At 43.0% G+C, this 26,870-nt stretch overlaps 1 protein-coding gene across 12 annotated transcripts in view; it reads left to right on the plus strand.

Annotated features, from left to right (window-relative positions):
• The window catches only part of FGD5 (FYVE, RhoGEF and PH domain containing 5), a 133,991-nt gene that overhangs the window by 8,994 nt on the left and 98,127 nt on the right, over window positions 1-26,870 (plus strand). For all 12 annotated transcript variants that reach the window (XR_014522906.1, XR_014522907.1, XM_083491049.1 and 9 more), the window contains exon 2: window positions 9,136-12,103. Coding sequence is in view for 10 of the 12 variants with exons in the window: in XM_083491045.1 (XP_083347171.1) it covers window positions 9,136-12,103 (2,968 nt within the window). In the remaining 2 variants the exon portion in view is untranslated. The remainder of the gene's footprint in view (window positions 1-9,135; window positions 12,104-26,870) is intronic.

The following is a 26,870-nucleotide window of genomic DNA, read 5'->3' on the forward strand; positions in this document are numbered from 1 at the left end:
GCACGCCCGCCAAGGGGTCTCCCCGCGGTCCGATGCGTCCCCTCCGGCGCGGATGCAGCATTGCAAAAATAAAAAACCCCCCGATGCAGCCCTACCTGGGGGGCAGCCTCCGCCGCTCCGCCTCCGCGGGGATCCCCAGGCTCCATCCTGCCGCCCGATCTCCGCGGGGGCGCAGGCAGGCTGCGCGGGGTCTGCGCGGAAGAGCCCCTGCACGCCTGGCCGCCGCCGCTGCGCTCATTCCATGGCCAGGAGAAGAGCACTTCAAACAAAATGCCCGGCCCGCCAGGCCACGCTGGGAAACGTAGTTCGCGAACCCCGCGCGGGCGCGGAGCCCAAGGGCGAGGGGACTACGGATCCCGGCAGCCCCCGCGCCGGGGACGGAGGGGGAGAGGCCGGGTGCAGGGATGGAGGGACGGGTGGGTGAGCGAGTGAGTGAGTGGCAGCCGCCAAGCCTTGGCCGAGAGCCAGGAAGGGCCTCCCCGGAGGAGGAGGAGGAGGAGGGAGGCGCAGAGCGGGAGGGAGGGAGGGAACCCCAGGGGTCATCTAGTGACGGCGCCCCAATCGAAAATTTGACTTTTTTTAAAAAAAAAAATCTTTCGAATTTTTTAATTTTTCCCGCGGCACACCAGGCAACATCTCGCGGCACACTAGTTGGGAAACACTGCTTTAGACGATAAGGTGTAGTGTTTCTCTTCAGAATAGGGGAAGCAAGCCCTGCTGTACTTGCAGGCCTTCCTACTCATTACGTTGATTGGGGCCTAGAGCTTCTACCCCAAAGTACTTCACTAATGGTGCCACTGGCAGCCACACCTCTCCTCCCTGAATTCTTCCAGTAAAGGAAGAATGTGATGATGTCTGCTAAGTTACACCACCCTCAGCAGCAGGAGCGGGGAACTTCAAGCCTGAGGACCAAATGTAGCCCTCCAAGCAGAGGCGGTTTTAGCATGGCATGACTGGCGCAGTCACATTGGACGCTTCCCTGCAGGGGTCGCCAAAACAATGCTGTAGAACAGTGCGTGAGAGGCAGGATGCGCTAAATTTTAGCGTTGCACAGGGCGCTGCCAAGATATGAAAGCCCAAAGTTTGCCACTTCTCTCCATCTAGCTACATCCCCCCTCCACAGGCCACATCCCTTACTTCACACGCCAAGTATTTTTGTCTGGAATATGTTTTTGAATTCTAACAATGCCTCTTGCTTCCATGAGTGGAGGATTCAGATGGGTGTGTGAATGTGTGTAAAAAGTAAGCCCACTGCACAAAGGGGGAATTATCATTCATTGCTCCACCTCCTTTGGCCTCTGGCCCTCAAGAAGTTACCCAGAAGGAAATGCAGCTCTCAGGCTGAGAAAGGTTCCCCAACCCTTGTCGGAGGCGGATTTAGGGCAGTGTGATCACAACTATGATGTAGTGAACTGAGCAGAATGGAAGGTAAAAGATGAGGGATGCCTCACTGCTGAATTTTGGTGCTGCTGAAATTTGAAAGACCAATGTCTGCCCTGCCCCTGTTCTTCAGAAAGCATGCTGAGCAGTGGCGGTGAAATTCTGAGGAAGCAACGGCGGCTGATGTTGCTGGGGAGATGGGGGGTTACTGCTTGCACACACATCCCTCACAATCGTGATACGTAGTTTGGACCTCATATATAGACACAGCTCATGAAAAAGAGCGAAACCCCAGGGGTGTGAAATCCATGACGTCTTGAAATTATTTACAGTTTCATTCCGCGATACCGTTGATGACAGCTCAGATGGTTTATAACGTCAGTGGAGCTCCTCTTGCTGGAATTATTTCCTTGTAAATCACTCCAACCCATCAATTTAACAATCTCTATAACATATGGGAATCAGGTCACAAAGCATATGCTCCAGATTTATCTAAATTCTGAGGGAAAAAATGATAATATGGCTTATCCGCACAGCCCTATTAAACTGTGGTTTATTGGGTGGTTAAGATAGCCTGAGGAGCAGAAATTAGCATTTGTAGACTTCATCTCAGTGCAGCACTTCTGAAATGAGCTAAAATAAATGAGGATAAAAAAATATTCATCTTTTATTATTATAGTCAGTAATAGTGGATTGCCAAGCCTTTGGTTTTTAGCTTTACTGATAGTGTTAGGAAATTGCTGAAGGTCTTGGTGGACCATGTAATGGCTTTTATGCCTGTTGTAATGCCCTGTGCTAGATGCTGTATGCTTTTTAATTGTATTTTTATTGCTTCTTTTATTTCTTGTATATTGTATTTTATTGTATTACAATTTGAATTCTGCAGAATTCCGATTGCAATGCAGTAAAATACAATACAAGAAATAAAAGAAGCAATGAGAATGCAATTAAAATCAATATGAATATTTGATGCAATGGATGTGCCATCTCCCGTCTTCAACCGTAAATCCACAGACATGCCACAGATCACCTGAATGAAGCTCACGTACTACTGGCGGTCCACAGACCATAGTCTGGGACCTCCTGCTGCAGAGCATTGATGGTTCCTGGTGGTTTGGGTGTGGCATTGGGCAAGGTGTCCTCACAGTGGGTGCTTCCTCTGTCTGAGAAAGCCCCCCTCCTTCTCACTGTCACCTCCGGACATTTCCTTGCCCTCCGCTTCCAGGCCTAGACTGCACAAGCACCCAGAGGTAAAGCAGAAAGCAAATAGAGGATGCTAATCTGTCTCCTCACTCTGAACACTGTTTACATGCTCAGAAAGGGCAGGCAGCAGGAGGAGCAAAGGCAGAGGGGTTAGCAGTAGTCGTCCTGTAGGTGTGAGTTGTTTGGCAGATTCCTAGTGCATTGGCAGGTGACTACCCCTGATGCCAGCCCTACTAAAGGCCCATGATTTTTAATGGGACTTAAAGGTAAAGGGACCCGACAATGAAGTCCAGTCGTGAACAACTCTGGGGTTGCGGCGCTCATCTCACTTTAAAGGCCAAGGGAGCCGGCGTTTGTCCACTTCCGCAGGCAGTTTTTTTCCAGGTCATGTGGCCAGCATGACTAAGCCGCTTCTGGCGAAACCAGAGGAGCACACAGAAACACCGTTTACCTTCCTGACAGAGCGGTACCTATTTATCTACTTGCACTGTGACGTGCTTTCAAACTGCTAGGTTGGCAGGAGCAGGGACTGAGCAACGGGAGCTCACCCCGTCGCGGGGATTCGAACTGCCTACCTTTCGATCAGCAAGCCCAAGCGGCACAGTGGTTTAACCCAAAGCAGCAGCCACTGGGACTTAGTCACATCTTAATTTTTTATGGATTGTGCCTATGCGTAGTAATTCAGAGTCTTTTGGGTTCCAATGTCTCTATAAACCACCCACAGGAACAAATTGAATATGTTAGCTCATTTGGAGGGGGCCTTTGGTTTGGGATCATAGGAGAGGTACAGACTTAAGTCAACGTGACTCAAGTATTCCTAATAATGCACTTGATTGCAGCTATAATCTTTAGGATCAAAGAATCAAAGAATTGTACAGTTAGGTCATCTAGTCCAATCCCCACCTCCCCTGCAATGCAGGAATCTCAGCTAAAGCATCTGTAGCGAATCCTCCCAGTTAATACCACCCATTAATAACACAGCGGATCTACTCCTGCTAACTGCCCCCAATTAATTATAGTGCATCCACCTCAAGGTACCCCAATTACACAAATTTCTACAATTTACCACAGATTGTCTAGTGGGGAACTTGTGTGAGGGAAAACTTGATAATTAGAGTCAAGCAGAAAATAATCAAACAAATAGGAAAAGTTTTATTAAGCAACAACAAAAAGGTTTGTGAAACAAAGTGGGTCAGGAAATGCATTCCTTTGGGTAGAAGTTACCTTGTTTACTTTAACTAACTAAGGTGTTTCAGGCTTAAATGCAACACTATAGGCACAGCTCTTCTTAAACTTCAGTTGCTGAAAATCAGTTGTTACACTTCAGGTGGTAGATGTTCAGTTTTCTGGAATAGATGGTAACATTCTCAATTCAGTTTCTGTCACTTAGATACTACAATTAAATATTTTCAGCACCATACTGCTTCCTTCACAACTTAGTACTTTGGTTCATGAGCGAGGGGCACTTCTCTGCAGTTACCCACTCTCTTTACAATCCCATACCTGAGGTATTCCAAATGGTATGACTCAGAACCATTTCTCCCTATTTCACTCCCTATCTCCCAAACTGAAACCTTTCTAAACATCTCAAATCAAATCCCAACCCTCTTCTCAAATCCAGCCCAAATCTCATCTTAAATGCAGCCCTATCTAACGCTCTCCCTCAGAAACTGCTCCTTTTATCCCCCCCCCAAGTGCTCTTGCTCCCCGCCCTGTGGCTAGCTGACTCTGTAGCCCATCAGCGAGAGGCTCCAGGACTCTGGTGGAGTTTCAGGGGGACTGCATCACAGACTCTAGTCCGGCTCTGCAGTCTCTGCACTATGCAAAGGGAATTGACTTGTGGATATCCTGAAAGTGATTGCATTTGTGATGATTGAGCTGCTCTGTTCTCCTAATGTCCCGTGTACTTTCCCTCTGCTGTGTTTCCACATTCAGAACAACACAAACAGGGTATGCATTCTGAGATATGACTTCTTTAGAGTCCGGGCACTGCTTTGTCGATCTGTTCCTTGCATAATTGTACAGATCTATGATGTGAATTTGTGCAACAGAGGTCTTACCACCATGGGCTTATGTACACTTAACTTTTGCCCTACACTTCCTAGGCAAAGACCCACACTTTAAAGCACTGGGTCCAAGTGCCTTTTTATTTTTATTTTTATTTTTTTGCTCCATGAAAACCCACTCTTTAAGACTGAATCAGAACAAATAGCAATTCAGGTTTTCCATGAATTGCTGTTTGCACCAATGCAGCAGTAAAAGAGAGAGTTTTCATGGGGAAAGCACCAGGACCAATATTTTTTATTTAAAAAAATGGGTCTGGACATGGCTCTTTAAAGCATAGACTAGAAACTTGGCACAATAGTAAGTCTGGATGAGCCCCATATGAGGAAGAATAAAGAAATAAAAGCCTAACATTATCACTTCAACCTTTTTGGGGGGCGGGGAAGGCAGGGAATTGCTTGCCTCTTCATTAGAGCATTTCTTTGAGGCTCTGAAATTGCAGTTGAATGGCCTTTCCGAAAAGGGATGTAGCTCTGCTGGAACAGAGTCTCACCCAGAGGAAAGTGGACAAGCAGAGGAAGAAACAGATGCTGACAAGGAAACCTCAAACAATAAGGGGAGGAGAAACACAAGAAAAACTGTCTGATCCAAAACAGTTTTCCATAGGTACAGGGTGTCTTTTTCTTCTCTGATCTGATCCACCCCCCTTCTCAACCCAGCAGCCCAGTGACAGATCTTTGAAACAAACAGGCATGTTTACCATTTTAAAAACCTACATGCTTCTCGTGGTGTTGTATATTTTGTCCTTCACAAAGTCACAGTGGAAAACCTCTGCACTGGCCAGCTGCAACGGAGGCAGAAACGTATTAGGGGTGAAATTGCCCCTGACAAAAGTGCCACTGAGATACTTTGTCCTGGGAGAGATTTTTATTATTATTATTATTACTAATACTACTTGACTTGATTGCCTACCTTACACATGCACACCCTGATCACTGGTACTCAGAAGAAATGGGGAAGTGATTAAAATGAGCTTAGTCAATAGCAGGTCGTAACAATTAAAGATCTTGCAATCGTGGGAAGATGGCACTCTTAGAAATATTAGAACGTGGAATATTGGATAATGCCAGGGAGACACTGTGTGAATCTGGCTGCATATGGCTCCCCAAAGGCTTGCCTCTTTCGTACCATCTGGTTCAAACCTTTGATAAAGTTCTTGGGCAAGCTGCTCATTTCCCATACGTCTCGTAAAGATGAGTCAAAAGCTTAAATCCTATTTGGTAATTAAAATAGTAGAATTGGAAGGGACCTCAAAGGTAATGTAATCCATCCTTCTTGCTGATGCAGGAAACCTACTCTTACATCATCCCTGGTTGGTGGACATCCAGCCTCTGCCTAAAACCTTCTAGTGAAGGCAAGGCCACTGTCAATCATATGGCCAAAATCTCCTTTCTTGTCACTTGAACCTTGTTGCTTCATAAGGTAGGACCCAAATCAGTTGAGGACAAATTCACTCCATCTGGAGAAGATAGAGAAGAGGCAGCTGAGAGTCCTTCGGATATTTAAACATGGCTGTTGTGTAGAAATTGCTCCATCTACTACATAACTGTCTTAAAAAACCTGAAGGGTTACCACCTGCCCTGTCTCTTCTCCAGGTTTAACAAGCTTTCCAACTCCTTACACCTTTTCTCCTTGTAGGACTTAGTCCCGAGGTTTCTAACTATCTTTGACACACCCCTCTGGATGCATTCCAGTCAATGGATCTCTTTCCTAGACAGCAGTGCCCACTTATGTATTGGTGACTTCATCTATACAGTGGTACCTCAGGTTAAGTACTTAATTCGTTCTGGAGGTCCGTACTTAACCTGAAATTGTTCTTAACCTGAAGCACCACTTTAGCTAATGGGGCCTCCTGCTGCTGCTGCACTGCCGGAGCACGATTTCTGTTCTTATCCTGAAGCAAAGTTCTTAACCTGAAGCACTATTTCTGGATAAAAAAATTTCTTCCAGTAGCACCTTAAAGACCAACTAAGTTAGTTCTTGGTATGAGCTTTCGTGTGCATGCACACTTCTTCAGATACACTGAAACAGAAGTTGCCAGATCCTTCTATATAGTGAGAAGGTGGGGAGGGGTATTACTCAGAAGGGTGGTGGGAATTTCTGGGTTAGCGGAGTCTGTAACCTGAAGCATATGTAACCTGAAGCGTATGTAACTTGAGGTACCACTGTACATTCGAAAATTGAAAAGAGAAACAGTAATGGATAAAAGCGTTGTATTCCAGCTACTGAGATCACAAAAGTTCTAGACAAATTCATGGAGGATCCACAGCTGTTATCATCTATGACATGGGTAGGCAAACTAAGGCCCGGGGGCCTAATCCAGCCCAATCGCCTTCTAAATCTGGCCCAAGGACGGCCCGGGAATCAGTGTGTTTTTTACATGAGTAGAATGTGTCCTTTTATTTAAAATGCATCTCTGGGTTATTTGTGGGGCATAGGAATTCGTTCACCCCCCAAAAAAAAAATATATATATATAGTCCGGCCACCCACAAGTTCTGAGGGACAGTGGACCGGCCCCCTGCTGAAAAAGTTTGCTGACCCCTGATCTATGATATCAAAATAGAACTTAGAGACAGCCTTTATGTGAAAAATGGCAACAAATGACAAGAGAAGGCTGTTTTTTGAGCTTCCTAGAGGCATCTCTTTGGCTACATGATCCAGCAAGGAGATGGCTGTCTTGTTGTAGATAGTTTGGGGAAAACCTTTTCCTAAAAAGTCTTCCTATAATCTATATTGTTTAAAGAAAAGGTTTTGTTTTTTTAAGGGATAGTCATGGAGAACTACCAGCCTCAGAAAGTAAGCAAAATGTGTTGGGCAAGTTGGGAGAGATTATTTCCCCTTTATTTAACCCATTCTTCATCCCCCCCTCCCCGCAAGCATTACAAATCTCTTAAACTGTTGTTATAACGACAGTGTAGTTGTATTTAACTGAGCTGATGGGATGGAGGGTTTAATGGCATGCACTCCCCAAGTGTGTTTGAACAATCAAAAGCCATCATAAACTGGATTTTTGTTTATGAGGCATTATGGCAATGCAAGGGAAACCCACACCAAATTGTGATTTGGGATAATAAACAAGGTTCAGGAACAGCAGGAATTCTCTTGTATATCTCAAGCTGGCAGAAAGCAAACAAGTCTTGTTGTGATATCCTGCTCTGGGGTGTGGCAAAGAAAGCTACTATTCCCTCCTCTTCTGCAACTAAAACAGAGTCAATAGCTGCCAAGACTATCCATCATAAAGCTTTTGTGAGCACCAACAGTAACTTTAAAGCAAAAGAAAGCTGCTTGCCAAGGAGACTTACCCTTATTGTGTTGCTCTTTAGAAAAAGCAAAACAACGGAAGGAATTATTTGGGGAAGGTGAACTTGTGCTGACACCATTTCTAGCCTCATGTCTTGATCACAAATATTGCCCACTTCATAGCCATTGGGAGGCACTTCGTTTAGCCAAAGTTGAGCACTTTTAAGTCCCATCACTTTCGGCGGGAGAGCAGTTCTTTAATGAAACACCCACATTTTATTGACAATTATTCTTTATTGACTGACTTGCCACTGGAATATCTTTGGAATTATTTGCTATGGTAGTCAGTGGAAGTAAGAGTTTTGGTTCATCAGTTGATTAAAAATAATTTGTGTTCATTGCTTAAAGATAACTGTACAAATAACCTTGCCAACAGGGTAATCTTATAGGCATGGTTCTCATGGAACACAAAGCCATAGTTTGTTTAACAAATCATGAGCTAACCACAATTCCCATGGACAGCCAAATAAGCCATGGCTTGTTTTGTAAAGGCTTGGTCCCCATCCATCCCCCGATGCTCTTACTACATGCCTCTGTAGCTTATTGATTGTCTGGGATGAGGGTTGGGAGCGGCCAAGTCATGGTTATGAAAGGTTGCTGAATTTGCACAAACCACAGTTAAAACAAACAAGATTTGTAACCCAACAGCCCACTATGGCTTCAGATCGTGGTTTGTTGGCAGTATGTGAACCATAGTTAAGACTGGATAGGGTTCAGATCATCAAACAAACCACAGTTTAGTGCTGTGTATAAAACAGGCCATTGTTATCCAGGGAATGCTGCTGTCATAGTTTTATTGCCACATTCAGTCACTATATCTATATCTATTTGAACTATTAGGCTTATCTAATTTGTAACTCATTCAAATGAATATCACACAGCTTTGTTATCCAACAAAGGTGGGGTTTCCAAGCATGTGGCAAAGTATATGGCTGGGCAATTGCATTCAGCTTGGATGGGTCATAGGTTAAGAATGTAAGCAGAGCCCTGTTGGATATATTGTCCAGTGTCCTGTTTCCCACAGTGATCAACCATATGCCTTTTGGGGGATGTGGGCAATTTTTTCTCCACCAATCTAAACTGATGTATCAGTGACTTTGTATCTCCTTATTTTAAGTAGCACTAACAACTCAATATATATAGAAGCTTGCTAATATAGCTTTTCCTGTTCTTCCTTCCTTCTCCAGATCTTACAAAGCCACCATTAGCACCAAAACCAAAGATTCTCAGTCATCTCGCTTCCATAGCTGCTTCCAAATTTCCTCCGTCGCTATCAAGGTCTGGCACACTTAACAATTCAAACTCTATGTCTAGAGGTCCAAAACCACCCATTGCTCCCAAGCCAAAAATCTCTGCTGACAACGATCCATCGATTCTACAGCGATCCAGTGTTCATGCCAACAATACCTTGAACAAATGTAGCAATGGAAAACTGGAGGGAGAGCTTTATGAAGGAAATCAGTGCAACAACACAGAGTTCTTAGGATCAGAAGCTGATGATGAATATATAGTGATTTCTGAAGATGAATTGATTGATAAAGTTTATGACTTTGAACATGAGCAAGAATCAGCAGAGAACGAGATCTCACACACTCCTGAGGAAGCACATGAAGAAGAGGATGACTGTACCCACAGCAATGACATTGGTGATCTTGAAATAAATTTATTGGAGAACAATGAAACTGAACCATCCGAAATTCAAGCTCTTGGCAACGCTGAAGCCCTTGAAAAGGAGGATGCTTCTGAGGGTGGATATGACAAGGTGGATTGTGAAACTGATGTCAACCAGAAGATGATGAACTGTGCAGATGAGTCTGATGAAGCACTCCAAGAACCACATCTGGTAAAGGATAATAATGAGTATAATGTGGACAATGAGATTTTGAATGGAGATGAGGCTTTGAACGATGCCATACGTGAAGATATTATTTTACAGCATTTAGAGGTGCCAACACCATCTTCAGAGGACCAGTCACCAATTTGTGAGGCTCCAGCAGAGGATGGTCTATCTCAGGTTTTAGAAGAGGAGCAGTCTAATGCTGATGCAGAAATGGGCCCAATGGATAATGATGGGGATGAATCAGCCTCAAATATAGAAACAGAGTTTGCAGAGGATGCTTGTGCAAGCCTAAGCGACCCCCTTGCTAATGATTCTGAAGAAGTAGATACTGGATTAGAACTACATGAAGCTGGTCCTGATCCTGAAGAGACTTTTGGGGAGGCGACAAATGAAGCCAGTGCTGAAAAGGAGGAGGAACTAGACCCAGCGGATGAATGTGAAACAAGCGTAGAACAGGAAGAAAATACAGATGATGGCTACCAAACCACTGAGATGAAGAGCGAGGAGGAAACATCAGAGGCAGCATGTGATACAAGGGAAGACTCCAAAGAACAAAAGGATGAAGTGGTAGACACAGAGACCATGGATGACAGCTGCCAGATCATTCCCTTTGAAAAAGAGTGCAGTGAGGATGCTCCTGACTCTTCTGAAGAAGATTTGCCATTAGAAGGGACTGAAATGAACAGTGATAACCAGCCCTTCAGCCTTCAAGAAGTTAATGAGCTCGAATCTGACTCGCAGCTGGCAGAAAGATCCAAGTCAGATGTTTTACCTGGAGATCACAGCCTAAGTGAGTGTGCTTTGGAAGATACACAATCAGATAACCAAATGCTTGCGGTGGATCACAGCAGTGTTGAAGATACTGCCCCAAGTACACCTGATAAAGGTACAGCTGAAGGTACCTGGCACTCCACAGGAGAACTGGACGTTTGCCACCCCGGAAAAACGGAAATAGACTCAGGCAGTGAATATGTGATTGATGGAACTTCAGCAGTCCCTGAAGTGGTGGTTGTTCCTGATAATGATGGAGAAATCAGCAGTGACTCCCTAGATGACCCATACGTATTGGGAGACAGCTTGCCTTCAGCAAATGAAATTCTCTGTGCTGGAAAAGAAATGGGGGAGGCTGGTGTCCAAGATAGTTCAAGTGATTTCAGAGAGGGAGGGGGAATGGACAGTGAAAACCACTTGCTCTCCATTGATCGGAAAAGCATTGTTACTAGAACAAGGTCCCTCTCCGGGAAAGTGCCTGGGTATGTGCCAGAAACAGTTCCAGAAGAAACAGGCCCAGACACTGAACTGCAGTCCTCAGCCTCTGCTTCCACCATGTCTGAAGATGTAAGCCATAGCTTCTCTCTGTCAGAAGGAAAGACAATGGAAATGAATAGAGCCCTACCTGCAAAGCCAAGGCGCTTTGTTTTATACCCTCGATCTTTTTCAGTAGAAGGCAGAGATATCCCTGTCTCTGTATATAGAGAAAGTGAGACCTCCATGTTGGATTACAATAGAATAAACAGAACAGAAGACCTCTCTTTGCCTTGCGTCATTGGTTCTTCGGGTAGTTTTTCCCAGAGGAATCACCTTCCATCCAGTGGGGTCTCCACCCCGTCCTCAGTTGTGGATATTCCACCTCCCTTTGAACTTGCCTGTATCACCAAGAAGCCAATAACGAAAAGTTCGCCTTCACTTTTAATTGAGAATGACTCTCCTGATAAGTACTGCAAGAAAAAGAAGTCCTCTTTCAAGAAGTTTCTCACCTTAAAGTTCAAGAAGAAGACGGAAAATAAAGTCCATGTGGACGTTCATGTTTCTTCTTCAAGGTCCTCCTCAGAGTCTAGTTATCATGGGCCTTCCAGACTCATGGAACTCGACAGGAGGAGTTTGAGTAGCTCCCCTCAGCTGATATCACGGACCGGCAAGCTGAGGGCATCTGAGTCTCCAACTGTTCTCTTCTACAAGGACGGCAAAAGAAAAGGGACGCCCAAAACCTTTAGTAGGAGTGTGTCACGGGTGGAGTCTTTTGAGGATCGCTCCAGGCCTCCTTTCATGCCCCTTCCTTTAACTAAGCCCAGGTCTATTTCATTTCCTAATGCTGATACGTCTGACTATGAGAACATCCCAGCTATGAACTCCGATTATGAAAACATACAAATACCCCCAAGAAGGCCAACCAGGGCTGGGACCTTTACTGAATTTTTTGAAGATCCTAGCAGGGCATTATCTGCCGCAAATGAGAATGATGGCTATGTGGATATGAGCAGTTTTACAGCCTTTGAGAACAACAAGCAGCAACCTACCAGCCAGGAAACTGAAAGGTATTGTAACACATATTTATGTAAGGCCTGCTAGCCTTGACCGGAGAAGCTAGGCTTCCTGTGTATTGGGAGTTGTAGGCTTATTCTCAACTTTGCTGGGCTTATCTCCCTTTTTCAGGAAATGCTCTCTATAGAAGAGTGGGAAGAATACAGTATTTTTAAAAGGCATAGTATATATTTTTAAAAGCGAGTCACTAGAAAGTTTCAGTGTCCCCTAATCTAAATGCTTGGTTCGTAGATCCCCATATATGGAAGCACTGGGAAAACCAAAGCTTAGTGTTATAAGAGTTTTATAATGGTCTTATATATATAAAATAGTTGTTCATAAATGTACCAACCAAACACATACAAACACATACAAATATGTGGTTAAGGGGTGATATGATAGCCATGTTCAAATATATAAAAGGATGTCACATAGAGGAGGGAGAAAGGTTGTTTTCTGCTGCTCCAGAGAAGCGGACACTGAACAATGGATCCAAACTACAAGAAAGAAGATTCCACCTAAACATTAGGAAGAACTTCCTGACAGTAAGAGCTGTTCGACAGTGGAATTTGCTGCCAAGGAGTGTGGTGGAGTCTCCTTCTTTGGAGGTCTTTAAGCAGAGGCTTGACAACCATATGTCAGGAGTGCTCTGATGGTGTTTCCTGCTTGGCAGGGGGTTGGACTCGATGGCCCTTGTGGTCTCTTCCAACTCTATGATTCTATGATTCTATGTAAAGCACATGTCTGAAACCCACAGAAAAGTCCTGAAACCGTTTTCTCTCTCCCAAAATGACCTCAAATATTTCTCTGCAAGGTTGAAGGAAATGGGAAATCTCCCCACTGTCTCTTTCCTGTCTTAAGGGCACATTTAAGATATGCATAGGGTGTGAGCCTGTGACCTGTGATCTGGATTTAGGAGTTGAGTAGTTATCATAACAAAAGAGTGGCCAGGATGCCCAGGTAATCCAATCAGGTAACCTGGCAGACAGGAAAAAACAACACCTTTCCACCCCTTCTCTGCTGTATAAAGGGGGTGGTCTTGGGCTACACCCCTTCTGTGATGTATGTATGATGTTTCTGGGGGTGGTCTTGGACTCCAGGGTGGACAATTTAAAATGTCTATATAAGGGCTTGCGCATGGCTCGGGGTCCCCCCCTCCTGTGTCTAGGGGAGAGCACCCTGTTGCAACAGCTTTAATAAAGATCAGGCTTACTAGCTGCTTTGCTTCTCAATATACTCTGGTTGGTCTCTGTTATTTTCTCCTACTGATAGAGAACCTACAAAAGGACTCTATATGGGCTCTTGGGTACCCATAAGGGAAAAGGAGCAGTTTTTCTCTCATAACACTTACTTTAAGGAACTTCTTAACTTCGACAGAGATTAGATTGAATCTTGCTTGTTTTTATTCTGGATAATGTGTCTGCATGCTTGTTTGATTTAGATGCTGTCATTTCAGTGGGGCTCGTGGCTCATCCATTACCTGCCTCCTTAGCTCCCACACTGCATTCTACATTACCTGCTTTTATGCTACTCCTTATTCTCGTTTGCTCCTGTAAGGGTCAGTTCTGGTTCCCAAAAGTTAAAGGATTAATCTGTAGACTTCCCCCAAACTCAGCCATTACAAACTATGTGAAGTTCGCTATTTTTACCAAAGTCTGTCATGATCAATGTTTGGGAGAGTTTTCGAATCATTTGAAAAACACATCCAAAGCTGTGAGATCTGAGACATCAGTGAGGCTTTTTTCTTTCTGATCATTTGGAGAGGGGGGGACCCCTATCTTGATCTAACCTTTAATTTCACTAGTTTTCTCTTATCAAAGCAAAGATTTCTTTTGCTTTGACATTCCATCTTAACAATCCCTCGCAGGTTTATAACTCAGAGGAAACACCAGTCAACTTGAAAGCAAATCTGTCCCCATACCAGTCAAGGCAGAAAAAGAGGAAAGGACAACTGTGTGGGAAAGAAGCATCTATTTCCTTAGCTATTATGGGCTATCCAAACTCATCATTATATTTGGTGGCAGTCAAAGCAACCAGCCAATGACACATTCACACACATTTCTATAAAAAAATGAATGGGATTTTCACTTTATTTACCATTTGTTGTACATTGCCCATAATCTTGGATCACAGCTTCAGTTAGCAGCTGCACTATGCACAGCTAAACTAGAATGCTTTAATACTCTGACATAATCAAGTTAGGATGGGGAACCGGTGATCCCTGAGGCCAGTGCTTTCTTTCTAGAAAAATAGGTGCTGGTACTCACCATGAAGTTGTTACAGTAAATGCCACTTTTTTTAACAATAACAAAAAAGATGTGCCGGTACTGCGTGCCCTTGAGTGCCCCCTGAGAAAAAGCACTGCTTGATGTGTTGTTGGACTCCAACTCCCATCAACCCTTGCCAGCATGGTAAATAATTAGGGATGGTGGGAGTTGTAGTCTAGCAGCATCTGGAGGACCAGTTTCCACATTCGTGTAACATCAAGGATCCTATATCCTTTTAAATGTGTTTGTGGAAAGGGGGTTATTGTTTTGCTTTTGCCCTTGTTTTTATTATGCATTTTGTGGGTTTTTTCCTTGAATTATTATGCTGTGAACTGCCCTGAGATTTTCAGATGAAGGGCAGTATACAAATTCAATAAATAAATAAATAAGTACTACTAGAAGACTTCGTGCACATGTAGTTTATCCTTGGATGTGTGTGAAAACTGTCTTGCCTTCCAAGAGCTAAATTTGAATCCTGAATTTTTTGCATAGTTTTTAACATGTTTTTCTGGGGACCTGACCAAAGAAAAATCTTAAGAATCATACTAGTTAGATTCACTTGTCAATGGATGCACCATTCTGGTTTGTTTTTTTCATTGTTATCAGCCTGATAGCCTTGGTTGGGCAGTAGTATATAGACACAGAATTGCATTCGTAGCTGAACACACACAAACGGCTTTATAGGTGTTTATCTCTGGCACTTTCGGTGGTCGCATCTGGACTGAGAAAACTGATACGTCTCAGTTGTTGTTGTTGTTGTCGTCAAGTGAAGTGCAATTTCAGAGTGTTCCTTGCAGATAAAAGTTAAAAATATTGAACAACGCAAATGGCTGTGACACATTTATGAACTTCCCATGGAAGCATGGGTCTGTTAAGGGGAAGCCAATCAAAACTGGTTCAGGAAGTTTCAGCACAGTATTCAAGGCTGCTTCTATGTATGCCAGCACTGGTACTCTGGGAAAAATTGACAACTGCTTTTGATTAATTTTTTTTATAAAAAAGACTTAACAGATGAAACCAGTACTGTTTTTTTCTTGGAGGATGCAGGGGTACGCATACCCCTAAACATTTTGTGAATCTAAGTTTGGCCTCATTGAGGGGCAGTATTTCAATATGAGTAGGAAAATGAGAGTACCCCTAAACATTTTTTTAAAAAAAGAAAAAAAGCACTGCATGAAACCACCCATTTTGTAAAAGGAAGACAAGAGACAATGATTTCCTCTATGGTTCTGGAAAACCCTGCTTCAATTAAAGCATTGTGGGTTGGGTCCAGACTTAGTCATGCTTAGAGTAGACCCACTGAAATCAACGAGGAAGGGCTACATCTCAGCGGTAGACCATCTGCCTCATACGTCCCAGGTTGAGCCCACAGTTTCTGCAGGTAGGGCTGGGATAGAACACTGCTCAAAACCCTCAAGAGTGGTTGGCAGTCAGTGTAGGTCAGTGATGGCCAAACTTGGCCCTCCAGCTGTTTTGGGACTACAGTTCCCGTCATCCCTGACCATTGGTCCTGCTAGCTAGGGATGATGGGAGTTGTAGTCCCAAAACATCTGGAGGGCCAAGTTTGCCCATCACTGGTGTAGGCAGTACAGAGCTAGGTGTCCAGAACAGTACATTGTTTGGGTGTCCAGGACAGTCTCCCCACTAGAGGTTCTTTGGGACTAACATAACACATGATCATGTGGTATCACTCCCATATTTCTTCCAGGGTGTGTGTTGAAATGGTGGCCACCAGCCAATGTTCACTTCTCGTAATAAGTGATGGGAAATATAGGCTTTAAGGGATTCTTAAGATATCAGGATGTGGAATGAAATAATGACTGCAAACATACATTTAATACTTAACATTTGTATAGCGCTTTCGAGTGTTCAAAGCACTTCACTTTGTATAGCACTTTGTATATTATCGGGTTGCAAACCTTACATTATGTAATGCTGCAGTGTGGAACTGGTGGCCCTCCAGATGTTCCTGGAATACAACTCCCATCTTCCCACATTTTCTTTCACTCTTCCAGATATATCCAGTTTTGTATGCAGTTATGCCTAATATTGAAAGAAATTTTGTACTCTGCTTTTGTACATTGTTTTCACTTCTATACACACTTTCTTTAATATAATGAATTAACATCAGGAGGCTCGTGGGACCTTCACCTCTCCTGTAGGGTGAGGAAGTATTATAATTGGGAAATGAAGACTATGAGAGAGAGGTTTGTCTAAGATCAACCAGCGAGTTCATACTAGAGACAGAATGTGACCTGGGGACTTCCTGATTTGCATCTCAGTCTCTTACCTACCTCTGTACTGCACCAGCTCTAGTCCTCATTACGATGGTTTTTCTGTATTGAGTTTCATGAATAGAATTCAAAAAACACTATCAAATTACAACACCATTTAGATGCCTCGGAAGCCCCAGTCTTTGCAGGGGTTTATTACAACTGGCCAGAGAGAAGATTTCGGTTTTTAATTTCTTTTCTTCAGAAAAGAAAGGGGAGATAAAGGCCTTTGCGCGGGTGGGTGTGGTATATCTTGGCTAATATTTTTTAATTAGATTCCATCAAATTGATAGCGAAAGGACTCGGTAATGAAAGCATGCAAGAGATAATCTTTCCTTTCAATTACTGATGTGGGGTTTAGTAACTGGAACATTGTCCCCTGAAGGGCAGTTACCAGCGTTACCCAAAATTTAGCCAACTAGCATTAATAATTAAAATATAATTTGGTAATGCAGCGTTAGAAATGCCGTTAAGGTTCTTCTTTCCGTGAAAAGTAGTTAGTCATGTCGTGTGGAGAAGGCCTATGGGCCCCACAGTGATGAGTTTTCTCCTGCTTGATGTGGCCTAGCAGCATATTGCCTTTCACCTCTTGTTTTTGGAGTATCATTCTAGACTTTATATTTTCCCGGGGAAATCCCAACATTATAGGAAGCAGTGTGTTCAGAAAGAAAGACAAATACCTCTGTTGTAATGGCCTCCCCATGAGTAACCTGACTCACTGTCAGGAATTTCAGGAGAGAAGGTCTTCAGGAAGCACTTGCCTCAAATCCTGGGTAGCTGCTGCCAGTTTGGGCAGGCAATACTGAACTAGATGGAGCGTTTGTCAGATTTAGTACAAGGTCATTTCCTTCTGTTCCTTGCACAGGCAGCTCTTGGTTCTTTCCAGTGGCAAGGTGTGGTGGTGATGGATGAAGATTTTGTCCATTGTCTCTGAAAAGTCACACAGTCTTGTATGGCTTATAGTCTGTGCATGTGGAACCTGAACAAAATGTTGCAATGTAGAATTTTCCTTTTCAGGTTATTTTATCCCTTTGTCCCTCCCTCCTGATTTTCTGCCCTGCCCCCGGCAGTCTGCATCCTGCATCTATTGAGCATGCATCCTGGTGCTGTTTGGGGGCTGGGTTCCCACCTACGTATCCCCCCAGAAAATATTGCTTATACTTTTGTAAACCTTGGGGTCCCCCCCACCACCTGCTGATATCTCCCCGTTCTCCATGGATGGTGTTGTTTTGGATACATCAGAAACTCTGACCTCTGAACATCAAAACTATGGGAGTAACTCCTATGTTTCAAAACAGAAGACAACGCTTTGTGGGATCTATAATGCTAGTTAGCACTGAATTCCCAATAGTCTGGTGCAGGGAGTGAGATGGTTCTTCTGTGGGTAAAGGTGTAAGAGTATTGAATAAGAGATCAGAATTCTGGGGATGATGAGGCCGTTCCAAATATTAGGCAGATGAGAGCGCTGGGCAGTTTTAACAAGATGAAAACTGCACTGCTTTAATGTTTTCAAATTGCCAATTGTGTTTATGGCTCCTCTTATACAGTTGTCAGCACAATCAGAGATGATTGTCAGCTGTCACTAGAAGCTAATTGGTTTCAAAGTAAAAAAAAAAAGGTGAAATTCAAGACTTGTAATTATTCTGCAAGGGACTAATTCGCAGCAATGGCAATCACTGTGATCAAAGTTAAACAAACTGACTGAAAGCTGTTGTTTGTATCCCACTTTCTTTCCAAGAAGCTCAGAGTGGCAGACATGGGTCTTACACTCCCCTTTATAACCTCACAACAGCCCTGTGAGGTAGGCTTAGGCTGAGAAACAGCCACAGGCCCCTGACCATCATGGCTGAGTGAAGACTAGAGCCTCAGTCTCCCAGGTCTCAGTCCAATGCTCAAACCACTTTGCCAGATGTGCTGTCTATGTTTCCGAGCACAATTCAAAGTGTTGATGCTGACCTTTAAAGCCCTAAATGGCCTCGGCCCAGTATACCTGAAGGAGCGTCTCCACCTCCATCATTCTGCCCGGACGCAGAGGTCCAGCGCCAAGGGCCTTCTGGCGGTTCCCTCACTGCGAAAAGTGAGGTCACAGGGAACCAGGCAGAGGGCCTTCCCGGTAGTGGCGCCTGCCCTGTGGAACGCCCTCCCATCAGATGTCAAGGAAATAAACTACTTTCTGATATTTAGAAGACATCTGAAGGCAGCCCTGTTAAGGGAAGTTTTTAATGTGTGACATTTTAATGTATTTTTAATCTTTGTTGGACACCACCCAGAGTGGCTGGGGAGACCCAGCCAGATGGGCGGGGTACAAATAATAAATTGTTGTTGTTGTTGTTGTTGTTGTTGTTGTTATGAAATGCTTCGTAACTCACACAATGTATAACAAACACACGAAAAGGTGCAAATGGTGGACTAATTCAAATGTTTGCCCTATTCACTTGACCCCAAGACATTAACGGGCAGATCTTATTGGGATTCATTCATTTCAGTGGGTCTACTCTTGAGCAGAACTAGACCTTTTCCCATCTTTCCCATCAGGCTCCTTAACTACCTAGAGGTGTGGAGAAGATGATGCATATAACATGGGGCCCAGACTGATACCATCTTTCTAGCAGCATAAGGGGGTTTCATCTATGAGCATATTGTTTGTGCACTTTTCAAACTTCCGTGAAAGAGCTTTCTGATGCAAGTCACTCTTGCCTTTCCTTAGGTCTGAGCTTTACATTCCACAGCTCAGTACTATGTATTCATGACTGCAAATCTGTCTTACTATTATCTTGGCAACACTTCTTTTAATTGGTATTTTATTTTGTTGGTTTTTATTGTTGTTTTATTGTCTGTTTATTATGGTTAGCCACCCCGAGAGCTCAAATGGGCGATGTAGTGGAATGGAAATTGAGTTAATAGAAGCAGAGAATGAATATATTACATTTCCCCTTGACAATGCAGTATCTGATGCATGTTGCTGTAGGATCTCGCCTGCCCTGGCTGTACAGCTCTGTTAAGTCCTGGTCTGCATGCTATGGTTGTTTCCACACTAGCCCTTTCCTTTGAAACTGGCTTCCTAAGTTTCTTCACTTTTTGAAAAACTTCATTAAGTGTTTACAGAGCATTCTGATGATGATGTCGTCCTTCCATTGCATTCAAGTGGATTTCTGTGCTGTCCCCCTTTGGTTTTTAATATCTGAATTGTGGCAAAAGGAGGGGTAGATATACTTCACTGCAGCACCAGCCTGTCTAGTGTAGATAAGCAAAACACTACTGAGCTTTTTAAGGGCTCCTACACGTTTGATTAAACACTTCCTGTTTACAGATTCAACCTCTGTATAGCCTCTGTTAATTGCCCCACTGTCAGTTACTGATTCTGGAAAAAGAGGTGACTTTAATTAATAGTTTCCTTACATCACTTAGGTCCCCCCCCCCACACACACACACTGTAATAGAGAAATAGCATTATTTTGCTATAAAAATGACATAAAAAAAAAAAGAGAAAAGTTCCCTGGAAGTCCTAGAGAGTCAAGAAGTACGTAATCAATAGGCTATTCATCGCTAATCCCCTACCCAAACTTATCAGAAAGCAATAAAACAGGTTGAACCTACAAGAAAAAAAATTGCTGGGAATCTTTGCTGGATGCAACTTACTGTTGAGCAAACATTACTGGAGGGTTTTGGCAGTGGGACAAAGGGCACTCTCGGATAATATAGTGGTCTTTTATGTGCTGTGTGGAACCTCCGGTTTAATTCCACTTCAAGCTGGTTTTGGAAAAAATAATGCACCACAAAAGGTCTGTAGTGTGGAAGAAACCTGCCTAAGGGCAGAGATATGCATGACACTGGCCATGGGTCTGTTGCCAAGAATGGTATCCTCTTTCACCCCCTCTTGTATCATAATGAGATAATGGTCTGGTGTGTTTTCCTCTCCCCCACTGCACACCATTGCCTACAACTGATAAGGGTAGGAAATGCACAGGTTGTGATGGTTGTCAGCCCATGGGGGTGTGCTTCATGTTACGGAAGAGTGAGAGACAATTTGATGTGGGTATGCCATTTTCAGCACCTTCCCCATGTTGAATATTAAGATATAGATTTGCACTAAGAGCGATCATTTGGCTTGTGGTGGGGGGATAGAAGTACAGTAAGTAGGTGTCATGGCAGATGCTTATAAAATAATACATGGTGTACAGAAAATAGACAGAGAGAATCCGTCCCATCCCCACCCCCCAGCACATCATACTAGAATTTGGACACACCCCATTAAAGTAGATGGGGATTTAGGGCAAATTTATACAAATTTGCTCTAGCAAATTATAAGGACTTTAAAAGGGGGCTACACAAATTAATGAAGGAAAAGATTGTGATGGATTTTTAGGGTCAAATGCATTCTACATCCAAATATCAAGAATGGGAGAGTGCTGCTATTGCTTACATATTTTGACAGTGGACTTCTCAGATGTTTCTGGTCAGCCAGTGTGGAAGCAGAAAGCTGGATTAGATGCCTCTTTGGTCGGATCCACAGGGTTCCTCTTATAACTAGACCAGAAGGCAGCCTGCCAGGATTGCCTAGCAAGGCCAAGTGCCAGCGTGGGAATTGTTGGCTGAATCCCTCCCTTTCAAGCTGATTTCCTGGCTGAGGGCATTTGCTGTCAGCTTGCCACTTGAAACGTCAGACTGGGGCATAAAACATGAGCCAATTTATCCACGAGTGAGTACAATTTAGGCAGAAAGCATTCTTGGAGCAAAATACCTCGCCCAGTGTTTATCCTGTGATCATAAGGAACATTGCAAGGGAAGCCTACCTTATACAACCAGGAAATCCAAGACTGAAAGATGAACAATATTCAGGGCGGAACCACACATTGTAGAATTATAGAGTTGGAAGGGATGTGTCAGGACTTTTTTTCCACTGGAACTCACAGAACTTAGTTTCGGCACCTCTCAGGTAGGCGCCATTGACATTATAAGAGAACAAGGGAGGAGTTCATGGTGAGTCCCAGCACCTCTTTTTCTAGAAAAATAGCACTGAATGTTGTGCTGGTTAATTTGGTTCGGTTGAATAATGGATACTGGATGTGGGAAAAGAAAAGTAATGCCTGAATGCCTAGATCCAGGTTTGGGGTAAGTACTCATTGGTGAGAGATTTAAAATCCCAGCAGAGATTTAAAATCACGAAACATGCAGCAAAGTAAAGCATGGAAATATAGCCTGTTAGACTTTTAAAATATCTCCTTCTAAGTTGCTTCTAAGTTCCTCACTTCCCTTAGCATAGAAAAAGACCACATGCTTGGTAAGTTAAAAATGGTTTACTTACAAATGCTTCAAAGGCAGGACACAGTAGGGCATGTTTAATTTTTCAACTTTCAGGTTCCAAAAATGAGGGGTGCTAAAAGTCGTAACACAACTTATAATAACAGTAATAATAGTTTTATTTTTTATACACCACCCATCTGACTGGGTTGCCCCAGACACTCTGGACAGCTCCCAACAAAATATTAAAAACACAACAAAACATCAGCTATTAAAAACTTAACTGTACAAGGCTGTTTTCAGATGTATTCCTTAAGTCATATAGTTATTTATCTGTTTGACGTATGATGGGGGGGCATTCCACAGTATTTGGGTATACAAAAGATATTTTGGTTAAATTAATATAATTTTGTCTTACTTGGTAGGTAAAATGTGTGTAAAATTGCATAGAAATAATTAAAAATGATTGCCAAGTACATGCAGTTATATTATATATTCTTATTCTTAATATTTAGCATCACCTGACATTTTCAGAAGGTAAAATTAAAATTCCTTGGTTTTCCAAAAGCAGTTTATGTGCTTCTTCATCAAACATAGATTTACCAAGCTAAATGTTGTCCAATCACAAAAATAATAGCAGATTTGAATTTCTCACACCCCAAAAACTTAAGTCCCCTCACTGAATAAATTTGCAAAAATTAAGTTTCACACCCTAATATAGCAAAAAGAAGAGACAAGCAATATAACTTAGGTTCCGAAATGGTAAGAGTTTCTAAGTACCGTAATTTGCTTGGATCTCCTTGCTGGTAGGGTTCACATGGTGGAAGTGAGAGAACAAAGTGGTAATCCTTCCTCCCAAGGTGCTAAGCCTGACAGGACAGCTTACCCTATAGTCTTAACCCACTCATGCAGTAGTTTCTTAAAAGTTTAGCACTATGTACAGTGGTACCTCAGGTTAAGTACTTAATTCGTTCCGGAAGACCGTTCTTAACCTGAAACTGTTCTTAACCTGAAGCACCACTTTAGCTAATGGGGCCTCCTGCTGCTGCCGCGCCACCGGAGCACAATTTCTGTTCTCATCCTGAAGCAAAGTTCTTAACCCGAGGTACTATTTCTGGGTTAGCGGAGTCTGTAACCTGAAGCGTCTGTAACCCGAGGTACCACTGTATAAGCATTCACGGGATTACATCAGCTAAATTCATCACCATTATTGTTAATAATCAGAGACATGTCTGTGTGGATTCCCCTTTACCAGCTAATACCTAAGGTAGCATGATGTGCCAGTAGCAATTAGTTGTGTGCGTGATGCTGTTCCTTTATCACAACCAGTGGTATGGAAGCAAAACACTGCCGTATACAACAGCAACTGTAACCACTAGACCATGTGATTGTTTATTCCTTCCTGGTGCGATTAGCAACATTGACTGTATACTGCCTTGGCTATAATATTTGTCTCTTCTGCTCCCGTCACCAGAGTGCAAAAATTGTTACAGATAGGAAAGGAGTTCATCAGCCTGCAAAACTAGTCCGGTATTGCCTGTAATGAGAAGAAGAATGAGAATGTGGCCAGCATATGTTCACATTAGAAATCACCAACTCCTGTTCTATCCTGCATAGGAATGCATTATCTTCTCTATATGCCGTTTGCCGACTCTTATTGCAAAGATTTATTGGATGAGGCATGGCGCATTACCACTCTGAGGCAGCCCGTGAATCTTCTTTTCCTTGCTACTTAATGATACACAGTGCCTATATCCCATAGCATTAAAAATGCAATTGCTTTTGGGTGTTGTAGTTGCAGTTGTTACAAATCTAATTCAATAGTTTATGGTCTGTTGTTCAATCCGACACAGTTATTTATAGCATACAGTCCACTTTTAATTATCCTGCAAGAACTGTGCTTTGATGGGACCCATGGGGGTTTAATGTAAAGCCCCTTAATATTGGCCTTTCACTGGCACGCAACAATTAATTTTATCTTAATGGACCAATTAGAGTTAATGGATGGGAGAATGTATTTAAGAGGCACGGTCTGCTTTGCCAGGACCCCTCTTAAAGAGCCAATAAAAGGACCCTTTCGCTTGGGTAATTGGTCGGATTAATTAGGGGGTATCTCTTCAAAGGCCTAAAGTAAGCACAATTAGACCTATCGCCACCAAACACCTTTCCATGATCTACTGGCCACAAGCTCAACTTCTATCAGCTTGGACTGGGTTTGTCACTGGGGCACCACCACACATACTGTAGGACATAATCAAAGCAACAGCATATTGCAAAAATAGTTCCTTCTTGCATCTTTGTTTCCTTTGCTCACTCTAGTGGAGACCGTCTACCAATGCAGGAAGTAGATCCCATGACTAGGCCTCAGTAGCTTTCTTGAAGTTCAGTTCACTTTACGCCATGCCATTTCCAGATGTTCCAATTTCCCCTGTTTATCTGGGGCAGACCCTGTTCAAGGTGTGGTGCCTGTTCCTGGTAAAGCACTCTTCCAGTTTTGTCCTTATTTTCCTTTTGAGGGAATAGTGAAGCCAGTGCTGGACAGGCCATAGCAGAGAAGAGCCTGAAGCAATGTGTCATGAAAGGGATGAGGCAATGATACGTGGTGCTAGTACAGGTGAATTTCCTCAGCCTCTCTGCCAGTGGCTATTCTGCCATTGGACATCTTCACTATGGAGTCAAATAACTGGAGTTACGGGCTCAGGAAATGTGTACTGGGAGATAGCTTCCTATTCTTTGGCACGTTTTGCATTAGTACATGGTAGGTCATTGGATCTGTTCTGTAGATGGCAATGCACCACCCTTTGACTTGTTATCAGATTTCCAAAGTACAAACATTTTCCAACTGTGGACATATAAAACTGTGAGACTGTTTGCCCACCTGGATCAATATTGTCTGTCTATTAAGATTGGCTGTGGCTCAAGTGGAGGGCTTTCCCAGCTCTGTACTTATATGTTTTCAAGTTACGGCTATGAAATCTATGGCCTTCCAGATGTTGGATTCCAGCTCTTATCATCCCTGACTATTTGTTGGCCATGTTGACTGTGGCTCATGGAAGTTGGGAGTCCAACAACACCTCTGAAGGCCACAGGTTCCCCATCCCTGCTTTTAAGTGGAGATTCCAGCGGTTCCACCTGAGCCTTTAAGCATGTGCTGTACCACTGGGTAGTGTCCTCTCATGGATTCCGCAGATCAGAAAGCCAACTTGTTCTCTTCTGTACTGTACTTGTTTAGAAGCTTGTTCCTTGTCCTTGTCGTGAGGAACTCCATGGAAACAATGGACCTGGAAACTGGCAAGAAATTCAAAATAAAATGTAAAGAACCTTGATTCAAGTTTCATGATTAAGTCATGTTGCCAAACACAAATAAAGGAAAAGTAATAATTTGGCTTTAAAATTAAAGAAAAGGGAACCCGAGAAGGGAAATCTAGACAAATTAGGACCATGCTTACAGTCCTGGTTCTACAATACGTACAGTGTTACCAGTCCATATGACAGTATTTTGTCTTCATTTGTTCACTCCTGGATTATGAGTTCAGCAATAACTCAAAGTAAGCTTATAGTCAGAAAACTGAATGCTAGAAAAATCTATTTTAAATAAAGACTATATTTAGGCTTTGAGAGTTAAAATTATTGGCAGAATTATATCTATTGAATATCAGTTCTCACACTTAATATTGCTACTTCTTGTTGTTTCTTTGCTGCCTCTTATGGTACCACATGAGTAGTATAGAATTTCATCGTTCTATAAATCTCCTTAAAAGTCAATCGATTTATCACGAAACATGTGAAATCATTATATGTGAAATTCTGCTGAAGAGGAAACAGCAAACTATTAACAAGGCACACCCTCCACACGCCATGTCACACCAGTGCACTGCTATTGGCTTGAGTAGGCTGATGCCTTTGTAACTGATCTGTGAATTGCTCTCTTTCATTCTATGTTTTTTTCCTATTATGAATAGCCAGCTCTTGATTGTTGTGTTGGCCCATAACAGCCTGGAAAATCTGGAAATAATCTTAGCAAAACAATTGTCCTTTTTATACTCTCCATCCAATTGGTCTGCAAATTTATATCAACAAGTTGTTCGCCCCCTGCCAGGGAAAATTCCATGTTTTGTTCCACCCAGTATATGAATTGTATTATTCTTTGTGTGGAATTCCCCGTTATGAAGACAGCCGAGGTCACTGAATGGCTGCAAGCTACACTTTAAGAATAAATCCAGTGGGTCAGAAATGAGGAAATATAGTGTAAAACCAGGTGGGGGTTTTTAAGGGGGGGTCCACATTAAAAACCTTTAAAAAAGGCTTAAAATATTTCTGTACCACCTTCATCACTTCAGATTCCAGGTGCAAAAACCTAACACAGTACAATAAAATACTAACAGTGACAACCGTAATAAAAGACAGCAGAATTACAGGGCAGACTGTGGGATTATGCAATGTCTGGGTAAATAAAAACAACTTAACCCAGTACTGAAAAGAGCAAAAAGCAGATGCCAGCTAGGCAAGTCTCTTTAGGGAAGGTATTTCAAAGCTGGAATGGTGCTGCCACTGAGAAGGCCCTCCTCTTTGCGATTCCGTAACACTAAGGAAGGCAGTTGGAGTAGGACTACAGCAGAAGATCTTAAAACACAGGCAGGCAAGTATAGGGAGAGACGCTCCTTCAGGTATTGGGGATCAGGCTGCAGAAAGTGAAGAAATAATACAGATAAGAAAGATTCTGGTTATATACAGAGTTTACTGGGAGTACTTCAGCTCTCTCACTGCCAGGAGCGAGCCAGCAGAAAATCACATGGAATAAATGAAGTCAAGTCTTCATTAGCAAAAACAGGATCTGCATACGAGTGGCAGGCCTAATGAGCACAGCAATTCTTCTTCGATAGGTCTTGCCCCTATGAGGCAGTTGCGGAGATGGCCTTTCCACATCAGCCTAAGTCTTTTCCTCCCCAGGGCCTTTCCCAAGCAATCTGAGACTGCACTTCCGTAAAGCTAACTTCTCT

Source organism: Podarcis liolepis, assembly GCF_965112155.1.
Source record: "Podarcis liolepis genome assembly, chromosome: 2".
NCBI classification, from domain to species: Eukaryota; Metazoa; Chordata; class Lepidosauria; order Squamata; family Lacertidae; genus Podarcis; species Podarcis liolepis.